Source organism: Falco biarmicus, chromosome Z (assembly GCF_023638135.1).
Source record: "Falco biarmicus isolate bFalBia1 chromosome Z, bFalBia1.pri, whole genome shotgun sequence".
In the NCBI taxonomy this organism is placed as follows: domain Eukaryota; kingdom Metazoa; phylum Chordata; class Aves; order Falconiformes; family Falconidae; genus Falco; species Falco biarmicus.
The window spans coordinates 40,863,016-40,886,227 of NC_079311.1; the positions used below are offsets into that span (position 1 = coordinate 40,863,016).

The window sequence follows — 23,212 nt, forward strand, 5'->3', positions numbered from 1 at the left end:
TTACTAGCAGTGGAGTGCCTTCAGCCTAGCACACTTCTTGCTTAGAGGTTCCCTGACATTTTGCTTTCTGGTATCATACCATGTTGGCATATTTTCTGGTACTGAAAATGCAACAGAGGAAGAGTTAACACCAGTCATTTGTTTAAACTGGAAATGTCTACATTATTTTTGTAAGTGACTGAGTGTAAATGAGGTAGCTTGAATTCCCTAATGGCTTGTAATTAGGCTTGTTTTTGCAAAGGATAAAATTATCTGGTGTTTCATGTTGTCAGCTATTCACATGAGACAGCAGGGATTCCTTCCTCACCCCCATTCCTGCATCCCACATAATTTTAGAGGATTTCACTTTCTTCTGAAGTGTTAAGCAAAAAAGACTGCTGATAACGAAAATCCCATATATAATTTTTTTTTAACATACCCTTAATTTTTATAACTTTTCTGCAGAAAGAGGTCAACAGGTTAATTTTATTGTTCTGCCCAGAAATATTTAATTAATCCCATTATAAAAGAGTAAATGTCTTTTAAAACCATTGTTATGAGGAGTTTGTAATGGAAGTACTGTTTGCTTTGAAAGCAGCAATTTCAAAGTGTTTTGGAAAAATTTAATTATTGAAATTTTTTAAATCTTCAGCGATTAAGTGCAACCGATACTGGTTTCTTGGTATTCTTTCCGCAGACTTTCAGTTTCAGCAAGGTCAGTTAGAAGGTAACCCAGAGCGTAGTGGTTAAGCCAGCTGAGGAATAAAGATGTAAAAGGGAGCGGAGTTTGAGGAATGACCGACCTGGTGAGAACAGGAGGTGGGGAAAGATGTGAGAGAACTGAGTTTTTACCTGCTGTAGTAATGTTAAAGGTACATGCCCTTTTTATGTACCTTGCAGCCACAAATTGCAAAAAATGTCAGATGCCTACAGATACATCTGTTATTGTGTGGCTGGAGCTCGCTGACAGGAGTTGGGTGTTAGTCTGAAAGCTCTGCCCCACATGCTATCGTAGCAATTGGTGTGCTCCTCCTGCTGAAGAACCATTTTTACTGTAAATGAAGCTGTTCTTTGGTGGTGGTCGTCTTTCCCACATGCTTTTTTGACATCCTTCTCTTAATATCCCAAAGTCGTCTTCCACTTGAGTAGTGCAATAGTACGGATGCTCTTACCTGGCTGCTGAGAGACTGACACGAAGCTGAACTTGGCACCGAAGGGATGGGTTGGTATTTTTGCGTGTCCTAAGCACTGTTACCCCTTTGTTGAGGTTACCAGCAAACAACGCTTTTATAAAAGGGGCCTTGAAGTCCTTTGGTGATGCCAGAAAACCTGATGGCAAATTGTCCTCCTCCTGGACATGGAGGGCTGCATGCAGAGATCTGGCAGGCAGGTTCTTCCATCACTTGGTTCTTGGTCTGTTGGCTTCACGAGTGGCTACAAATTGGCAGGACAACATGGGAGGCAGTTTTCGAAGGGAGAGGGGATGAATTTGTAAATGGGAGCAGGTACTTTGCCCCGGGGGTGGTGTCAGCCAGGTGCCTTTTCTCTTCCAGTGCTCTTATCTCTGTACAGCTGCAGCTAATCTGTCCAACCTGTAATAATGATTTTCATTACAGCTCCTCAGCATAGCTGTGAGGTGGATCGGTGATTTCTTCCAGCACCACTCCCCTGTCCTTTTCCTTCCCTTCCCTGGACATGCCGTTTGTCATCTGGTTGCACAGAGCCTCCTTGTACTGGGCTGTGGCTTCCTGTACTAAATCTGATCCAAATTTGTGCTGGAGGTATTCCCTCCCCCTTGAAGGGTGGCAAGGAGGAAAATAACAGTTGAGAGTGAATAGGTGTTGGCTGTGATCTTTACATGTGCTGGCAGCAGATCCTACAACTTGTATTAGCTGCACAAGTTGAACAGATGGAACAAATTGACAAAATTGTGTTCACTCACGCTGTGCTCGAGGAACAGCTGAGTTGCTGTTTGAAGTTGAAAGTTTGAGGGTGGGTTTTTTTCCCCTTGTAGTGGAATTTCTGGTTATATCGTAGAAGCTGTTGCCTCGGTGCTCTGCAGTAGCCCAAAACAGTTAATGAGAGCGGTGTGTGTTCTCCTCTGTGGCTCAGTGCACTTGGCCAGGGTTTTGGTGAGGCAGAGGGGAGTATGGAGAGTGTTTCCCTTCTAGATAATGGACTGAATGCCTCCTCTGGTTTTAAATCCACAGTAGGTGGTGAAGTTGGATCAGGGCTGAACTCAGCCCTTTTTCTGTTCTGGCACCATCTACATCAGGGTAAGACTTAAGCTTTGTTTCAAGGAGACTGTGTATGAAGGAGATGGTAAATGCAAATATGCTTATGGAGCTTCAAGTGTGGCGATTCGGTAACTGTGGTTCATAAAGAAAACCACTTTTTATTCTAGACAAGCTTAACTCTTCCCCATATACATCTCCAAGCAGAGCGCTAGGTTGCTTTCAAAGGCTCTGAGAAGGACACTGGACCAGAGGGTCCTAATCCCATCCAAGATCTCCTTGCCTTTAGAGGAAGCTGGTTTACACTAGTGTACATTACATCTGCAGCTTGCTAGCTCAGCTTTGCTGTCCTGCACAGCATGGAAAGTCTCTTGAGGCTTCCCCCTTGCACTTTCTTGCTTCCTCTGCCTTTCTTTGGGCAAAATACTGGACATCCAACTGGTACTTTTATCTTCCCACACACTGACAGTTGAGTGAGAACCCCAAATTTAGGAGGCAGCAGGTGGATGATTTTACTCTGATTCAGCTATGCACAAGAGTCATTCTTTATTCCTGCTGAAATTTGTGTCTAAGAGTGATTGCTTACCTGCTTGTTCTGTCTTCCCCTTGCCTCCCTTAACTCTTCAGGACTTCAGGATGCATTTGACAGTGACTGGGAAACTGGGAAGATCACTTACAACAATTATAAAAATGGATCTGACGATGCTGTTTTGGCTTACAAACTCTTGGTACAAACAGGCAACCGAGCAAAGCCCATTGACATCAGCCAGGTACTGTATCAAAGTCTGTACTGGTTTATACAGGAATACACAGGTTGTCAGGAGTGGGGGAGATGCAAAGAGCATGTCATAGTCTCTTTTTTTCATCTTGATGAATTGAATGCCTAGTTACACCTCAATGCATGGCCTCACTGACTTTGCTGAAGGCACTTATGAGCTACAGTCTGGCCTGTGTTGCAGCGTGTTGAAAATGAGCACTGGGGATACCTGCCCTTGATTATTACTGATTGGCCTGTGTTTGGTGCTGCTCCTGTGTCAGACACACTCAGTTTCCACTGAAATTGTTGTGAAAAATGCTTTGCTGCATCCATAGGTAGATGGAGCCTGGTCCTGTGCCAGACAGAGCCAACATTAGCCTTGTTGCCCCAAGTTGCATTCTTTCTGATTTGAATCAGATTGCCTTATAGGATTGACCTGTGCTCAGCATTCTGCTGTGGCTTTGAGTCTAGTGTTTGCAATTATTTGGTTAGTTCCACCAATTTGTGCAAAAGATAACATTTAAACAAAGGTGTTGATGAATGATAGTGGAAAGCAACTGAAATCATTACATGCTGTATCATATTCTTGCACCATCATCATTAAATACAGCTATACTGTTGCAGAATTAAGAATGGCAGTTGGGTGAGCTGCCTAAATAAAATGTCTGAGGTTCTTTTGCAAGGTTATCACAGCATATGACTGCTTTTGCTGTAGCTGTTGGTAGGTTGAAATGCGTTAGGTCTGACTCCTTACTAAAGTTAGATTTCAAACCTCTAAGAAGAAATTCTGCCATAACATAACTTCTCTCCTAGAGTCATCGACTCACTGTGCTTTCAGGCAGAAAAATAGTCTTTCTAATGAGCTTCTTGGCAGATCTGCTTATTGTCTTTCTTTTTTCCTGTCATTAAAGGTGACAGATTTACGGAGTACATTGTTCAAAGTTACTATGGTGTGTAAAATGCACTGCTCTATAGCAACATGCAGCATGCTGTCAGGTCTGAATGAAGCTTCAGCTATGAATTAAGCAAAGAAAGGGAGTTGAAGAGAAAACCTTAAGTGAGATTTTGTTTAGCAGAGTGTACCAGGTACGCTGTGGAACAAATGCGATTGGACTGCAGCTGCTGATACAATTTCCTGTGCCTGGGAGGGAGAAAAGTGTGGTGCACCCACAGGGGCTGAGTGCTGTACTGTGCAGTTCCAGAGACAGCTTGAAGACATACAGTTGTTGCATATCCTGTGGACTAATTGAATCCAGATCCTTGGAATCCAGCTTTTTTTTTTTTTTTTAACTGCTGTCACTGTTGTTTCTCATTTCATTAAAAAGACCTGAAACTGGAGCTATGCCAGAATTTTAAATAAACAAAACAAAAAACCCCAGTAATACTTTTCACCCACAGAGTCCTCTGTGAGAGATCTAGCTGTGCAGGATTTGGCTACAGAACTCTAGAAGTGTACCACTGCTGTTTACCCCACAGATGCATTTGCCCACAGTGACCCAAATAACACAGGGCACTCATCTGCTTTCTTGACGCTGGACATTTTCTGAATACATAGGTCATAGGAGGCAAGTGTTAGCAAAATTTATACAGATGTTGTTTTATTTTTATAGCTCTCCTCCATTTACTGGGTGGCATTTCCTTCAGTGTTAACAACAGAGGTTAACTGCACACAGACATGTATAGGGACTCTTGCCAGGTTTTCTTTCCCTGTCTTTAAATATGTTTCTCCAACTTGGTTGTTTTTCACTCTTGGCTGTAGCTTTCAGAATTTGGATTTAATTGGTTCAGTCTATTCTGGAACCATCTGCTGATTTCGTGGTTCTTGTAAATACTATATGAGTACTAATTTATAAATAGTCACTTTCTACTGTCACTAAGTTTTTAGATTTTGTTGTTGTTGTTGTCAAACAATAGTTTACTGTTAAGTCACTTCCGGTGAAGACTCTTTGTGTTTCCCCTCCTGTATGTGTGTTGCATCTCCAGGCCATTTGTTGAAAGCTTTACAGCAAAAGCCTTGAAAGCAAAACTCAATCTGAAGGGCTTCTAATTTTTTCTATTTTGCAGTTGACTAAACAGCGTTTGGTGGATGCGGATGGAATCATTAACCCAAATGCTTTTTACATCTACCTGACAGCCTGGGTTAGCAATGACCCTGTGGCCTACGCAGCCTCACAAGCCAACATCCGGCCTCACCGCCCGGAGTGGGTCCACGACAAAGCAGACTATATGCCAGAAACAAGGCTGAGAAGTAAGTAACATTTCACCTTAATGTAATACAGTTTACACAAGTGCCACCACTCCTTCTTTCAAGAAGCAGTAACGCTGTAGTTGGCTGATGCTGCACAGGGCCTAGGAGCATGAGCAGGACAATATATTGTGTTACTCTGTAGTCTTGAGAGACCCATGCACCGTTGTAAATGTGTCACCACTGCAGGGTTTTGTCATGTTAAAAAATGAGTTTTGTAACAGTTTAAAGCTCTAAAAACTTACAGTAAGCATTGCTTTTTAGTGTCAGCCGATACTTCTGGCAGTGAGAGAAACCCGGAGATTGCATGAAATTCCTGCCTATGTCATTCTGAAATTTCATCACTGAGATTGTATCACGTTTATCCTCTATTCTTCACACCTCAGGGATTTTTGTCAAGTTAGCTCATATGCTAAGCTACCAACACTGGTATGGTGTAAAAGCTGCTTAGGTAGGGGAGCAGTGCCATTCAGGGCCACTCACTGTTTTCCTGAGTACCAATGCCAGTTCGCATTTCTTTGCTTAAGCTTTGAATTTAGTGGGAGGATTGCTAGCTGAACGCTAGTGGGGAAGGAGAGAGGGCATATAGGGGAGGACTGCTGTGCTTGGAAATGTGACTGGGTAACCAGCTAGCCATGCTTCAGTGTATCCGAACCCTAGAGCTTTGTGGCAGCCAGCCAAGTCTTGGCTTAATGAAAATTTATGGTTGAGATTATAATAGGACAAATCATGTTTAGCAAGTCAACTGAATGACCCTGCAGGGTTTGGAACACACAACAGCAGTAACAAAATGCTTGTTGTTGAAGCTGTTTTTCCCTTGTCATACAGTAAGACTTAGCATTGTGCTCAAGAAGAAGTATGGAGAGTGTTGGTATGTCAGATTATTACAGGATAAAAAGTTACCTATTTTCGCAGTAAACGATTACTTCTATATTAGTTTTTTTCCCAGTCAGTTGCATCGGTAACAGAACTTGGATTTCTGAATCTGACTTTCAAAATATAAATTGGAAATCTTAAAAATTAACCAGCCTGATCAAGCATAATTTTTCTCTAGTTTTGCATCAGTGGATCTCAGTTAATCTCAGGAAAATGACCTTTGATTTCAAAGGAACTGCACTTGCTTAAAAGAAGAGCATATGGATGGAACGTTTAAGATGATGTGATCTTCTGCTTTATATTGATAGGGAATTTTGGCCAGGTATTCAGTAAAAAACACTACCTCATTGATGAGAATTAAATACATGTATTGAATGGTATCTGTTAAATTGTAAAGAATTGTTTGGGGACTCATGATGTAAACTGTTCATTCCATTGCACTGCATGATAAAATACAGTAATCTCCTGTACTGCTTCAGTTTTCACTTTATTGGGGAGTTTTTAAAATGCCATCTATTCCAAAGAAGTAGAATTTAAATTGAAAGCCTTTAAGCATTTTGCTGTGGAAAACAAAGTGTTGTATTAATTGTGTCCTCCTTGTATCTGCTTCTTTCCAAACACACATTTTAACACTGCTGTCCTTTTCTTAGTTCCAGCAGCTGAGCCCATAGAATATGCTCAGTTTCCTTTCTACCTCAACGGACTGCATGAAACTTCTGACTTTGTGGAGGCTATTGAGAAAGTGAGAGCTATCTGTAGTAACTACACCAGCCTGGGGATCACCAGCTACCCAAATGGTTACCCATTTCTGTTTTGGGAGCAGTACATTGGGCTTCGTCACTGGCTCCTTTTATCCATTAGTGTGGTTTTGGCTTGCACGTTTCTGGTGTGTGCCCTCTTCCTCCTAAACCCCTGGACAGCTGGGATCATTGTAAGTTTATTATAAGGGTCTTTGTTGAAGTCAAATTCCTTTCAGCATAGCTCTTGCTGTAGTCGGGAAGGTTTTGTTTATGTCTGGGCCTCTGGTGGAGTATGTATATTGCATCATTCATTATATATTTATTCAACTTGAGGGTGTAGGGTTCATGCTAAAGGTACAAACCTTAATAACCGTAATCCTTTGGCCACCTTTTTTGCGGCTTTAAAGGTTTCTTAGAAAGGTACATAAACTTTTGCCCTTGCTCAGATGAATGCTAACATGAGAAGTAAAGACACATAGGAATATTAAGGGCTTTATTAAATATTAATGCTATTTCTAATTTCTCCCCTTTTATCAGACACAGCTATTTTTCAAGGCAGTTGCTTGTGGCTAACTTGCCCATAAATTTTCCCACTGATTTCTGAATGCAGTCTTTCTGGAAAATCTGAAACGGTTAGGTTGTATGGTCGAGGAGAAAGAGCCATAAAATTATGAACTGAAGAGCGTACTCCTCCATGCTTTCTGCAAGGCACCATAAGCCTCTCAGTAAACATTCAAGTTAAATTGAATGATGATGTTCCTATGTTTAAATTCCATAAACTATTGTATGGTTTATAAAATGCCAGAACTAGAAAAGCCTAAAACAGTTACTAGTTTTTGTAGTGTACGTTTATATGACAGATATGTTAAAAGGTAAATGTTTAGTCTAGAATATTTTTCATAGCACTTAATCAAGCAATTTATGTTATTACTCTTGATTCATTAGCTTATAAAATCATTTATTGTAGTGCATACTTTTTTTCCTTGGAAAAGGTGTTTATTTTCAGAGTCCAGCATTGCTTTTATAAGTATGTCTATCTTTTTTTCCTGCTTGGCTTTAGCAACTTTTAAAGTTGATTCTACAGATTTCCTGCCCTCCTTTTTCCTCAATCTTTTTTTTTAGAAGGTAGACGGAAAAAAAACCTAAAAGCTTTCCCTTAAAGTGTTCACTGTGTCAATATCAATCCTTCCAAGTATCTTAATAGCTTAGAGCCCCTCTGTAACCTGAGATGCATCAGCTGATGATCGCATTCACTTTCTTCTGGGCTTTAAACGTACTCAAAAGTCATCCTCACTTATATTTGCAGTTCTACAAAAAGAATTCCAATACAGGTAGTTGAAAGTTACTTTTTATGGAACAATTGTTTGAGAAACAGGTGAAAAAGAGAAAAAGTATGTTTTGGGGGGTATTCATGACAAGGAAGAATAAATTGTTTTTCAAATCACTGGTAAGTTGTAACCAATACAAAGTTGGTGCTTGGTCTGTTAAGTAGTTCTTAGGAGTATAATCTGAACTGGCCCTTTAGCAAGTCATTGCCACTGAGCACCACAAAACAAGGAAAAGCAGCTTGTCTTTGGGTATGTAGCATGGCTTTGAGGAGTATGTTTTATAGTCACGATGTTGTTTTGAAGTATCTTTCTCTTCATTTGTCAGCAGTATAAGATGGTACTAACAGCTGTTTGAAATCATCTAGGTGGTGGTGCTGGCTCTGATGACTGTGGAGCTGTTTGGCATGATGGGTCTAATTGGAATAAAGCTGAGTGCAGTGCCTGTGGTTATCCTGATTGCTTCTGTTGGCATTGGTGTGGAATTCACTGTTCATGTTGCTTTGGTAGGTAAAATCAGAAGAATTTTCAAAATATTTTAAAATAAAATGGTGGCAATGTTACGATCACAAATCCTTACACAGTCTCCTATATCAGTGACGTGATTCTTATAAGGAGACTGGTTACAAACAGTTTTGTGTGCTATTCAGTTTGTCCTGATAGTGCAGAGTTGATCTTAGTGAGGTAATTCCGAACTATTGAGTCGGTTTCCTAGGACACAAGAGGGGATACATTACCTGTAATATCAAGTTGCCTGAGCGATGCAAATATATAGACAAAGCGGAGCTCTTACTGCACCTGACTCTCCGGGTTCTTGCCTGCAGCCTCACTGTTGTCGCCTCATTGCATGTACGTTCTGTATCTAGTGGACGAGAAGCCTTTAAAGGAGATTTTCAAAATCACATATAGCGTCATTTGATCTCTGTGGACAACTAAAACTTTAATGTATTTAGATTAATTTTCCACTTGAAAAATTTGCACCTTCTTTTCAGAACCCATCAGCTATTAATAGTGGGCGCAAACGTGCAGTTTGTTAGAAAATGGTTTTCTGATGTGAGGAGGAGGAGCCAAGAAGGGGAAAAAGTGTGTTTTATATAAAGATTTTCAACATTTTTAAGGTCAAATGTCCAAATCTAGAGTGCACTTACTCACTCACCTTAGGCAACCTGATGTGCAAAAGTGTGTAGAAACAGCAGTGCGCTTCCAAGGGGGCAGTTTTGGGTGTTCAGGATAGGCAAAACTCATCTTGCTTTATCTGGTGACCAAGAATAAACGACTACTTTTCTGTGTTCACATTTGGCAATGTCAGCACTAATCTTTCCAACATTTTGCACACTCAGCATAAGTCATTTTCCTATAAGGCTATTCTAATTGATATTTCAGAATAGTTTAAGAATATCATTGGTTTCATGGATTTGAATTTCACTGTATTAAAAAGTAAGGAATGATGTGCTCAATATAATATAATTTAAGGGAGGAGATGCTTGTAGTCTACTAGAATCTCTAGTGCGTTAGTACTGTGGCAATCCAAAAAGAAGCGAAGGGACGGGACTGGAAGGTGGTGGTGGCATTGGATGGGAACGCAACAGGCCTCTTGGACTCAAAAGGAGGACTGGTAGATGGCTAAGAGGATCTGGTGACAGTGAAAAAGAGAGGAGAACCAACAGGGATCTTAGCACACTGGAGACAGCCAGTACTGGGAACACGTTACGTTGTAGATGATGTACAGAGTTGGGGCACAGAAAGTGGCAGGGCGGGAAGACTAATTTTGAGAAAAATTGTAGGGGTAGTAAGGTTAAAGAGGAGCAACTGGATACCTGATGTGGTGACATCTTTTTTTCCCCCTGCTGCTGTGGATAGTTAGGCTTTTGGAGGTAAACCTCTTTGCTAGGACTTGCAGTAGTTTAGGAACTGTCAGAAACTGATGTACAAAAGGAAGAAAGAAATTACACTTCCTTAGAATTGAAGATTTTGAACAGGAAAACTGGCATAAAAAAGGACAAAACACTTAGTTGTTTCTAAATAGGAAGAAACCAATATAATTTACAGAAGTTTTAAGTCAGTCACCTGTGGCTGAAGGTAAAATGCCAAGCAAATTGAAATACTGCAAGCAAACTAAAATACTGCATTTTTTTTCACATTGACTCTGGAGTGAAAAACTTTCAAACATGGGCTTTAAATAGAAGAATGCCTCGTAGACCTCAGATGATAGCAGCAGTACTGACTTTCACAGAACTTCCTGCATATAAACAGTCAAACCAGCATTGCATGAACAAAAAAGGCAATGCTGAAACTGTTGATACAGAACTTAATTGAACTTGTTCAAGAGTGATTCACGGTCCACTTGCGGCTCAGTTCTCTGTTATTGCTTGTGAATTGTGACTGCATTTTTTTAATTCTGCAAATAAATTCTGAATCACTAGTAGGCTCTTGTATTATGCATCCTTTAGTCGCACACACATGCATATTTTTATGTAACTTGTTAATATGTTAATATGTGGATCAGATCCCATAGCTCCCATTCATGTGAGTTGTCTCATTGACAGCTGTGTTTACCCTGAGGGGGATTCTTTATCCACGTATGTATAGGAGAATGTAAAATGTAATTTTCCACAGACCACTTTTAATGGAGTACTAAGGATTAATAATAGATGGTTTGGTTACCTACAGAAGCGAAGACTAGGAATCTTACTCCACATGTGCCCATTTTTGGTCTGCTTGTCCCACCGGATAACAGCTTAATGTGTTGACTGATTTCATCCCAAATTTGTCAGCTAAGTGAAAATAACCCGCTAGAGGAGAGAGGCCTAAATTCCAGGCCCAAGAGGAAGATAACTGCTTGAGCTCATATCTTAACAGGCAGTAAAGAACTTGCCGAAGAGAGAGCCCTTATAAATCACAGGAAGATCATCAACCAGTTTCTTGTCGTCTTAAACCATTAAGCCATACAGAGGGAAGACATCGTACAAAACAGCAGCATTTGAGTGTTCTTGATACAGCTTGCTCACTAAGGAGTTGGAGGGAGAAAGACATTTCACTAGTCATGTCGTTGCTCAGGCACTGCTGTGCTCAGCACTGTTTCTACGTCAATTTTATATGTATAGGCCTACTAGCTTTGAAGCAGTAGAAGTTGCAAAAACATTTATTTTGAATGAAATGGAAGTGTTACAGTCATGGAAGCCGTGGGCCCATGAGAGTGAGAGGAGTAGCCCTGTAATTTTGACACCTGAAGTGCTTTCACTGGGAAATGAATTCTTTGCAGGTGGACATAAGCAAAGATGGAGACAAAAGCCTACTGATGCAAGCAGGTGTTGTTTCCAGAATTATTACTATGGTCTGGCTCTCTAATCAGTGCTTACTTTGGTTGGGACTTTAGCAGGAGCTGTGTGGTGTAACTGCAGAATCAGGCCTTCTCTTGAAGGTTAGCCAGCTATGGATACTTTCATAAACTGTAGTTTGAAGTAATTAACTGGTGAAAAACTGTGCATGCTATGAGAGAGGCTGTTTAGAAGGTCGTATGCATCTGTCTAATTAAATGGATTTCATTGCTTTACAGGCATTTTTAACTGCCATAGGAGACAGGAACCACAGGGCTGTCCTTGCATTGGAACACATGTTTGCACCAGTGCTGGATGGGGCCGTGTCCACTCTGCTTGGAGTGTTAATGCTTGCAGGATCAGAGTTTGATTTTATCGTCAGGTAAAGCATTTGTGTGTGTGTCTTGACTTTCCTTTTTAAAATAAAAATAAGTATGCTTTTAGTTTCTAGTCACTTTAGCATATCTGTCATTTTATTACTATGCATGGTGTGTCAAGCATGCTTACATCATGGTCCTGCTTTCCCTCTATTTTATTAACTCCTTTACATGCTAGGTGCAGTAGTGTTTCCATTGCTGGTATTAAAATCTGTTCCAGGAAAATCTGACACCCAGCATGAAAGCACACAAAAATGGCCCCCGTTAGCAAAGTTTGCTAATTCTCGGTTTGAGTCAGTTTAAAACATCTAGTATTGTCCAGTATTAGCTGGATTTGACCTTTAACCATTAGGTCCTTCAGACTTCTTGTGTGCACAACAATTTGTGTGTGAAGAACATGTGAACCTATAATCATGCTGCAACTGTGCTGCAAGTGACTCTCTCTGGGCCTTCTTCTCTCTTTATTTGAGGTTTACAGCAATGTACAACAGGGAGAGGAAAAAAAGCCCTGTTTGGGAGCTGGGGAACCATAAGTATGAACACAGAACTCCATATTAAAATTTTGTAAAGCAAAGCCTGAAGGCCCTTCTGTTTAGAACTACAGGCAGACTGTTTCTTGTGAATTTAATTAAGAATGTGAATTCGTCAAGTAGGAGAGGAAAGTAAGTTTTCACTGAGGGGAATTTGAGAAGTGCAATGAAACAGATCCTATTCTGTTCCAAACAACCTGTGGAGCTCTGCAAAATGGCTAATCTTGGAAGTAACACAGGTTCTTTGTGGCACACTACAGCACTCAAAAAAAAGTAACCTAAGCCCTAAAATGGAACTGAGGCAGAAGTGGGCCAAATAAAAGTGCTGTGAAAGATGACTTAACTACTTAGTAGACATAAGCTGGATAGATGACTAGACTTAGCTGACATCTATTTGATGATGAGAACAACATGTCAGAGGCAGGAACTGAGAGAATGGCTGCTAAATCTCAGCAAGATTTTTTGTTTATGTATGAAACAGATTTGAAGAAAGCAGGCAGTTTGCAGTTAGACCTCTTGAAACCTACATGAGGATTATCACTATAGATATCGCATGTCCTGAAATAGAATTTGTATTCTTTTCCCAAGTCAGTATTTTTTACTTTATTTTATTGGTATTGAAGAAATAAGGTGGAATTATTCTTCTAGGACCTGATCTTATAAGGACTGGAATACCTTGACATATAGGTTACTTATAGATTTAACCTAAATTTATAGGGGTACATTTGGTGTGCTACATTCCTACATAACAGACAAGATTTTGGCAAGCACATTTTTGTGTCAGCAAATGGAAGATTGTAGCAGCCCTTCACAGCAGTTTTGGATTGGATGTTCTCTCAGTTTATAGAATAAGCCTTTCAGCTTTTCAACTTATGTTATTTTACTTTTTTTTAGCCATCAGTTTCTCATTTTCTAGCACGATCTGACTTCAGTTTGCCTTGTTTAAAAAACAAAATGAAAAAGCCTATGCGAGCCTGAGCATTGTTATAGTGGACGAAGATGATCCCAAACTTCCGGAAAGCAATAGCTTAGTCCAACAGTGTGGAAGATTAAGTAAATTAACAGACATTGTATACACCAAGTGGTCAGAGCTATAATCCTCCTGTTTATCCTAGCGTTAGATGGATGAGATGCAAATGTTCTTAATGTCTATTGTTGATCTCTGTCCCAGTATAAAGTTCTGGTGGTTTATGTTAGTAGAGTAGATTGGCTTGCTGATTTTTGCTAATGCAGATCAGAAATTCCCAAGTGTTTACAATAGCAGGATATTTGTAGTTTTACAGGAGTCTGATAGATTTGATAAGATGTGGAAACAGGGAGGCAGTAAGTTTTTTGCCAGCTAGACAATGTAATCAGCCGGCCCATTAGTGGCAAACTTGCTCTCCGTTCTTCTCCTTTGCCTTCTCCTCCAGGAATTTACCAAGACTGAGTCCTTGAAATCATTAGTTGCAATACAGCCTTAAGTTTAGTCTGAGCCCCAGCTGTGCCGAATACCAACTAGCAAGGCTTTCCTTTTACTGACAGGTTTACCTTGGAATTCATGAAGGATCCCAGACCTTAGCCCTCAGTGGTGGGAAAGGACAACCACTTGTGCACTTTCGTCTTTTTCCATAGTACTTCAGCCTTTATGTTTGAATTGGCTGACGCAAAACAAGAGTATTCAGAGATGCTAAATTGTTCAACAAAAGATTAGCCTGCAATGCAGCTCTGCTATTGTGGAGTGCTCTTACTCAGTACAATGCTGAAGCTTACTATAGAATGGGCAGCATTTTCTTTGCAGAAAGCGGGTTCCTGTGTTGTAAAAAGGTTGCAATTCGAGCTATTTGGTAAAACTGGAACTCACAGAATTCTAGGCGGAAAGTTGTGATTAATGAACAGCAAGGGAAACCCTTACCTGATACACTGGAGATTTAATTAGAGATTCTGCTGTGAGATGCAGAAGCATTTCACAGTGGATTAGCTGCTGGGAGAAGAGGGCTTCTTTTCCTTCTAGGCTAAATTGTTTAAATTCTACACCCTTCACTTCATTTGTTTGCTTCTGCTGGGTTTTCACTAATGGGGGCCCCTTTTCATTGTATTTGTGCTTTCAATCCATTCAGCTATTCACTGCACATTCCATATTTTTGTGTTTGTGTAACACATTCATAAATAACATTACATGCTTCCAGATTCTGGGAAATTAACAAATGTAATTTTTCTTCTTTCCTTTATCAACTAACACTTTGGGTTGTGGAATGTAGCTTCTCTAATTCAAAAGGTAAAAAACCCTATATATATATATGGAAAGTCATATAATTATTTAGTACAATGTTAGTAATATTTTAGATTCAATTTGTATATGTATTACTTTAACATATGTAGGAGTCATTTGTAATCTCTTATTTCCAACAGTATATGTGGCTATTCTCTCCCCCAAACACCTTAAACCCTATTTCAGGTATTTCTTTGCTGTTTTGGCAATCTTAACCATTCTGGGAGTTCTCAATGGATTGGTGTTGCTTCCTGTTCTTCTTTCATTCTTTGGACCGTACCCTGAGGTCAGTATAATTAATGGTGAATAGAAGAAATAATACTATATCTGCACCCCTGCCTGCATAGATCACACCCCCTCCACCTCTTTTTTTTTTTTTAGAAAACTTTATTTATTCTCTTGGGAATTTTAGGTTTTAAGTGTCTTGCTCTAGTGTGGTTTTTTTTTTTTAATCTTCATTAAAAAGTGCTGTTGGTTATGGAGTTGATATTCTTCTACTTAGATTTTAAATTCTATTTTAACAAGTGGTGTTTTAGAGGGTGCAGTCGGCAACCTTGACACAAATGTAGGATTATGCTTTTAAAAGCATGATGTGATACGCAAACTAGTCTGTAAAATAAGGATTTTCCCCAATATTTTGCCAAAGACAGCTGGCTTTGTACACATACCTTCTTCTTTCCTATCTCACTGCCTCTGTTGCTTTCCTCAAAATATTTTAACCGAGCAGACCACCAGGAAGGCCTGTGTGGACCAACATACACCAGTGGTGGTCCACAGACCACACCTTGATACCCACAACTGGTCTGCCAGAGGGTCCTCCCCTGTCCAGTCACCCCTCCCTGCAGTATGCTTTCGGCTGCAGCAACATTTTTGATGGGTGGAAGGCTTCACTTACATGTTGGTGACTTTACAGCATAAAGCCCAGGTCCAGCAAAAAAGGATTCATAGATAACAAATTTGTATTTGCTTGTTGATTATTCATTCCCTACTCTATAGTTAACACAATTACTGCATTACATAGGGCTATCTTTATCACGTTAGCAGAAACAGTGTGCTGTGCTTCCCATGTCTGTAACTATGTGTGTGTACAAGAACAAAACACAAAGTATGTATACGGCACTAGTAATATACTAAAATAATTAAGTATTTCTGAAATTAGTAAAACAATTTTGACAACAGTGTGTAATCACTTATATTCTTAGCAGTTTATATGACCTGTTCCTTACTCAAGCAATATATATGTGCATATATTATTACCACATATGTTGCTATTACGTGTGTGTCTGGTCTGTCTTTGCAAATGGACACTGGGGCTTACTAGACGTACACATTTGAGGTGATTCTGTGAAAAATCACTGTTAATGCATGCTGAAGCGGCACGGAAGTCCACATATTATACTTCTAAGTGCAAGTGCAGGCACACACACACATACGTGCCCTTCCTGAGACAACGATACCCAGAAGAATCTGTGTAATCCTATTTACATACATATCCAGAGATGGAGATCATGTCTCTTTCTCTTTCATTAATTTTTCAGTTCAGTATAGATGTGCATCAGAAGGCTGGTGCTAACATGGGTCTATTTGGCAGAAGAACATTTGTCAAGCACCGGTGATTAAAAGTGTTATGCTAATTGAATGTTACTGAATGCATTGTCATTGTCAGGTTTCTCCAGCCAACGGACGAAACAGATTGCCCACACCGTCTCCCGAGCTGCCCCCCAGCATCGTGAGGTTTGCACTGCCACCTGGGCACACAAACAATGGGTCAGATTCCTCTGATTCGGAGTACAGCTCTCAAACCACAGTGTCTGGCATCAGTGAAGAGCTTCATCAGTATGAGGCCACCCAAGGCCCTGGGGCACCAGTCCATCAAGTAATAGTGGAGGCCACTGAGAATCCTGTCTTTGCGAGATCCACTGTAAGTAGCTTGCATATTGACTGGCAGGAGGGCAAGAAGAGTGTTTGGGTTTTTTTTGTTTAAATCTGTTCATTTTTGTAGAAAGCTTTTTCATATTTCTGGCTGATGATGCTTTGTGACTTTGTGCCAAAACTTGTAAGAGGGAGTGAAGGCTTTCCTCATCCTCTCCTTTAGAATCAAGTTGGGGGTAAAATGATGGTACAAAAGCAGAGGTCTTTGGCATGTGTAATTGCTGTTATATCGTATTGGCACCAGCCACAAGAGAGAGCTCTCAGTCTGTCTGATGACTGTTTTCAGAGAGAACGGAGAGGCATTAAAAGATCCAGACTGCTTCCACACAGCTCTTTCTGGATCACCAGCTCATACACCTCTCTCTGACGGCACATTTTGGGGAGAAAGATGGATAGAGCCAGAAGAAAACAGTTTCAGGGTTGTACCAAATCTTAGGCCTGTTGCATCTTGCTAGTGGGTTGGCATAATTGCTATTTCAAAGGAAAGTGAAAAAGCTCTGTCTCCTACCCCTGCTGATGCTGCATGCTGAGCTGCAATGCGGATCTGTTTTTGTTCAGCAGAGGCCTAGAAATAGGTACAAGCACAGCCACATTTGAAGTTGGTCACGGTTTATTGACTGATGTGGCCGCTGCGCTTCACGCTTTTTACGGAAATCAGAAAACAGATTCCTCCAGTCTATACAACATCCTGTGTATGTACCCTGCATGGAATAGAGGCTTTTCCAAATGCCTGTGATTCTGCTTGTTGAATGAGTTAAGATCAAGTGATTGTCACCCATCCCTTTGATAAGATGGACCAGTATGTAGGGAGCTTACAATAATGTTTTCAGCTGTCATCCTGTGTTTTTCTGAAGGTATGCTTCCCATGTTTTAATAACTTAAGACAAAAACAATCTGGAAAAATCAACAGTTACCAGCCCCAGAACATTACCTTTGTAGAGTTAGAGCCAGGCCAGCGTTATTACAATTGTTCTCAGCGTAAAATATAAGCAAGTGTAGTATTTGTTTGCCTTGCTTTGTCAGAGTCATAACCATGCATCTCTCTTTCAGGTGGTTCAGCCAGAGACAAGTAATCAGTCAAGTCCCAGATTACAATCAAATCCAGAGTCTGGCACACAGCAGGCATGGTGTCAGGGCAGACAACCCAAACGGGAAGTGCGGGAAGGGCTGCGACCACCTCCTTACCGCCCTCGCAGGGATGCTTTTGAAATTTCTACTGAAGGGCATTCAGGACCTAACAATAGGGATCGCTTGGGCCACAGGGCTCGTTCTCACAACATGAGAAACCCGGCGTTCGGCACTGTGGGTGCCATGGGACCATCGTACTGCCAGCCTATCACTACTGTGACTGCCTCAGCTTCAGTGACTGTTGCTGTCCACCCTGCAGTGCACAGCCACAGCCCTCGGGGAGGGAGCTTTCCATCCTACGAGGGATGCCATGAAGCTGACCAGGGGCCATTTGAGGACCCCCATGTGCCTTTTAATGTGCGGTGCGACAGACGAAATTCTAAAATAGAGGTTATAGAACTGCAAGATGTTGAATGTGAGGAAAGGATACCTGGCAACAGCTCACAGTAAGGTAGGTCTGTCTGCTGTAGCTGCAAGCTTTGGCCGTGCAGGCAATGGTGTGATCAAAAGAAAGGAGAAAGATAAAATTTCTCCAAGGTACGTTTCCTTCAGGTAGGTTTACTTATTGGTCCCTGATCATCTTAAATCCGCTGACTGTGAATGTAGTACATTTTGCACTAGAAATCAGATTGGGTAAGGTGGTACTTTCCGACACTGAGAAGCTGTAGTGGGTGCAGACATGAACTACTTCCAAGAGCCTTGCAAAGTGGATAAGTACATTGTACAATCCCAGTTTACCAGATGAGGAAAATGAAGCTGGGATGTTGTGTAATGTCTTCAAAGTGGTGCAGCTGCGCTCACTGTTGATAGGTCCTGCCTTCTGATCCTGAATCAGGCACGCTCTAGAACATCATACAGAATGACATTGCCTGGGAGAGTGTAAAACTGACAGCTACTTTAAGAGTTGTTCTCTTTTGAAGAAAACTCTGGAAAAGAAGTCTCTAGTGAGGACTGAATCCCTCTGCTAGATGCACCCAGCGAGAGGTGGGAAGACCCCACCGTGCCTAGGTGCGCTGCTGCATGGCGAAGTGTCCTCTGTGCTCTGGGGGGCATTCAGAGACCCACCCAGCAAACTTGCACGCTGGAGGAATCCGTGGGCCGGTCTCTCCCTTGCCAGGGGCAGCTGCAGCGCCTGTCGCAGATTTGCGTAGGGTAGAGCTGACTTAGCAAGGCATTTGATGTGTTCCTCTGAAACAACATATACACTCATGAACTTGATGCCTAAGGCATGTCTTCGGGCTGGCAAGAGAAGGTCACAGGAAACAGTGCCGTTTAGAACAGACGGGATATTTCAGCAGATGCTTGGGGAAGAATAAACCTGTTAATTTGCTTGAAAATTTTCCATTGATTTTATAGGGAATACTTCGAAGGGGAGAAATAAATTGATTTTTTACCCTAAAAGCTTTTTGGTGATTGTGCCTGAAAAAACATTTCTCACTATTTTAATTCTGTTTTTCTCTTTTGGGGGAAAGAGGAAGCGTTAAAAATAGTTGCTTAGCAGTGGATCCCTATTTTCGCTCTTTGTTTTCCGAGCTTTTCAGTGACAAGACGCTACTTCGACCAGAGCAAGCCACTTCATTTCGGTTGTAGAGCGACATTGCAGGTGTGCACGCGCACACACAGAGTGTTGATGGAAATTTTTTGATGACTTGTAGTAAAATCACCTTCTGATTTATAAAATGTCTCTCCAAACATCTCAAAGTACAAGTAGACATAAATTCTTTTAGCCTCACAGTCTACAAATATGGTAAGCAATAGTATCCTTAGAATAAGGAAATACTTGGGCTCAGCTTTTTGGGGCTGAACCGCGTGGTAGTATGAGATTCTTAACTGTGCGTAGTATTTGATGTAGCGTATTTTTCCTTGAAGTGTTCATTGGTTTTGACAGAATTTGTCGCCGGTTTCTAAAGCTGGGAACTCGGAAATTAAAGCATCTGCATTTTTTTAATTGGCATCAGTATTTCTTTACTGGGAAGTTCATGACTGAGATGAAAGCAGAGCCGATGTTTCCTGACTGCTAACTGTAACCCCAAGAATCATGAAATGAGCTTTGGATTAGCTTGATGTGTTTGTTTTTCTTGAAGTGTAGTGACTGTTTGTTTTCCTTCTCTCTTTATTTGTAAAGGGTAATAACTGAAGCAAAGAAGAGGCCAAAGATGGAAAACTGTATTTCCAGAACTGCTTGAAGAGAAGAACTGCTTGAAGTTGTAGAAAAGGACATGCTGCATCAGGACAACAGTTCACTGTTACTGTAACCTATTGTATTATTTTGTTAAATATTTCTTTTAAGTATTTAAAAGATGTACACATATGTAATATACAAAAGAACAATGTAAAGTAGTATAATCTGGAGTCATTTGCCCTTTGGCAATAGAATGGGGACAATATTGTGTGCGTTTTGTACTTTTGGTACATTGATCTCTGTGCCACAACTAAGCTTAATCTAGTTCTAAATTTCAGCATAAGTTGCTGCTGCTTAAATATTTTATAATTTACTTGTATAATTCTATGCAAATATTGCTTATGTAATAGGATTTTTTTTAAAGGTACATGTCTGTTTAAAATATTTTAAATTTGCGTATCACAACCCTGTGGTAGTATGAAATGTTACTGTTAACTTTCAAACACGCTATGCGTGATAATTTTTAAAATAAGCAGATATGAAGAAAAGCAAGTTAATCTGGGAGGCTTAAATAGATTTAGCTATGTGCAGGTTTTGTTTTGCTGTGTGTATCCACATGTGCATCTGGAAGCATGCATGCTTCTGTGTGCATGTTCCTGGTGTGCTGTAGTTTCTCTTTTACTGTATGGTAACACTTTGTGGGCTTATAAACCCACTGATGCTGATGCGAGTCTGGCTTTCCCTGGTAGTAGGCACTAGAGAAAACTTCATTGGTGTTTACCAGTATATACCATAGAGTGCCATCATCAAAGGCCCGGCTAAAATAGAAGAAAACAGGGAGTTGATGTTTGGGGTTGTGATTCAGTTTCCCACAGCCTTAATGAGTTGGTTCACATGACTTTGGTCAAGTCCCTTAAATGCTCCATGCCTCAGTTTCTCATTCTGTAAAATGGGTGTAATTACACTTACCTACCTCCCAGGAATGTCATGAGGCTTAATTCATGTAGTGCTTTGAGGTTTTGTTTTGGTTTTGTTTTTGCAAAAGGTGCCAGGTAAGTGCAAACACTATAACCATTATTTTTTCACTTCCAAAGGTGCTGAATATTGAGAGGTGCTGGTGGTTATAGAAATTCACTGAGCATATGCCTTATTTTGATATGAATACTGTTAACTAGGAGTGGCATTAGAAGCTGGATAATTGAGTTGTTTGATGGTGAGCCACAGCTTAGCTGTGTCCTTACAGCATTGAAAGCAGTATCTTTGGTCACCTTATTTGCATGGCAGGAAGTTAATAGTAAGTGATAGAAGTCAAATGGAAGGATAAAAAAGATTATTTTCACTTTTAAAATATAAATGGCTTTCAGATGGGTCCAGGACTGTAATGACACGTAGGGCCTGAGATGTTCTTTTCTCTATTGTTTGTGTTTTCCCATGCTGCATTGGCACTTTTAATTAAAACAGCTAAACTGGGATCTCTTTGTGAAACTAATTTAGCTTTTTGTATTATTATTATTTTTAAACTAAAGGGGGATTGATGCAGGTGAAGGGTCTGAAAAAACACTACAATCTGTGTACCAGTTGGAAACAAACTAAGAAAGGAGAACCTTAACTTTAAATAACAGAAGTTTTCATTCTCTCTGTCTTTGTCTCATCTTTTTTTCTGCCCTTCCCCAAGCTGTTTTTTAGAGCAGGTAGATGTTCAATTGCGTATTCAGAGCCAAATACACACAGTCAGTTTCTAAACACAGCAGTGGTGAGGCTTTTCTTTAAGTATGATGCCTGAACAGCAGTGGCCAACTTTTGGATGGGAAAGTGTTTTTCTCCAGTGGCTTCAGGGAGTCTATCTTTGCCCGCAGACCTTGCCAGCATAACTAATGGGGATAATTAGAATGCACAAATTTCCATGTCTTTTTTGCTCACTTGAAAACACTTTGATATGAGGCACTTGTTTACAGATGTCCAATGTGAACGCTCGAAGAGCAGGTGGCGAGAGCCTGGTGTCATTCCCGTGCTACATAAGCTACTGTTTTGATGCACACTAAGGGTTAATGTCGCAACTGCCTACTGGTCCAGTTCACTGTCTAACATGAGAACTCTTAATGACAAAAAGTCGAAGGGCCCCAATTTAGCACTAGCAGCATAGTGACCTCAGATCATACAAACTCTGCAACAAAACTGTATGATACTAATTGGAAGCTGCCTTCGACCGCCAAGCATGTGCGCTCCCGTGTCAGAGGTCGGCAGGGCTCCCACTGGCACCGCTGCAGGCTGCCTTGCTCCCTCCTCTTCCCTGGGAGGAAAGGGGGCCAGGGCGAGCTGTGGCGTGTCCCACCTGCCCCTGCCCAGGTCCTCTGGCGTGCTTGTGTGTGGGTGAGCTGTCTGCTGCTTCGTGCGCAGTGTAGACCTTCTTGTCCGATAGTCACATTGGCAAAGGGAGAACTCAGTGGCTGGCAACATTTGTTTTGGTTTTGTTTTTTTAACTTTTTTAATCATGGGTGATATTTATATTTTTGTATCATAAGAATGTTTTCTTACAGTATTTGTCATGCCAGTTTATAACAAACAAGATGCAGGGATTTTATTTCCATTGGAAACACTATTACAGCTATGTTTTTACTGTTTAATGGTTTTTTATTTGTATAGAGTGCTTACTAATTTTAAATAGGAAAGAGTATATAACATTTACATTAAGGACTCATTGTAGCTTTTAGCATAAGGAGTTAAAAGGAAAAAAAATATTCAAACTGGGTCTCATTGCCTGCCTGTTCTGGTAGGAGTGGGTTTGTGTCATTTCAGTTACAAAGATAAAATTATGCCATATAATTTATTTATATGAAAATTTATTTTTGTAGTGTACATAGTAGCCATCAAGTCTTTTGACAGAAGTATATTTTTAAAGAGTTTATATGTAATGATGATACCATTATGTTTTGGAACACTGCTGAGATACGATTACGGTGCACACCTTTCCTTGTAAACCCCCTGGCAGAAAAGAAAGTGTTTAACAGTGTTAAGAGAGAAAGAGAGTGTGAATATTCATACGATTCTGAATTGTCTTTTAGTTACCATTTGTGATCTAGTGTGGTTCTCATTTTAAACTTTGAATGGAAATTGTACAAACTCTCTAAATATTAATGTTCAAACACTGATAGACATTCTAACATGAATAAAAAAATACTATAACTTACTGGTTACGGATTTGGTTGTTTATGAGACCGCTTCTTCATTCTGGTCATAGAATACTATGGGTCAGCTGTGCAGATACAGCCATGCAGTCACTCTGATTTGGGGCATGAATTTGGGATGTTTCAATATTCAGGATGTTGTGGAGATCCAGATTTGCCCATTTTGGAGCAGGAGCCAACTCTAAAATTCTGTCTACATGGTAACACACTGGTG

The 23,212-nt window shown here is 40.5% G+C and overlaps 1 protein-coding gene across 4 annotated transcripts in view; it reads left to right on the forward strand.

The window, feature by feature from the left end:
* PTCH1 (patched 1) overlaps positions 1-23,000 on the forward strand; it is a 74,651-nt gene extending 51,651 nt beyond the window's left edge. For all 4 annotated transcript variants that reach the window (XM_056324915.1, XM_056324913.1, XM_056324914.1 and 1 more), the window contains 9 exons: positions 2,841-2,983; positions 5,035-5,218; positions 6,742-7,022; positions 8,525-8,662; positions 11,713-11,855; positions 14,818-14,917; positions 16,298-16,552; positions 17,614-18,142; positions 19,817-23,000. In XM_056324915.1, coding sequence (XP_056180890.1) covers positions 2,841-2,983; positions 5,035-5,218; positions 6,742-7,022; positions 8,525-8,662; positions 11,713-11,855; positions 14,818-14,917; positions 16,298-16,552; positions 17,614-18,141 — 1,772 coding nt within the window. In that variant the 3' untranslated portion in view covers position 18,142; positions 19,817-23,000. The remainder of the gene's footprint in view (positions 1-2,840; positions 2,984-5,034; positions 5,219-6,741; positions 7,023-8,524; positions 8,663-11,712; positions 11,856-14,817; positions 14,918-16,297; positions 16,553-17,613; positions 18,143-19,816) is intronic.
* Positions 23,001-23,212: the final 212 nt, after the last annotated feature.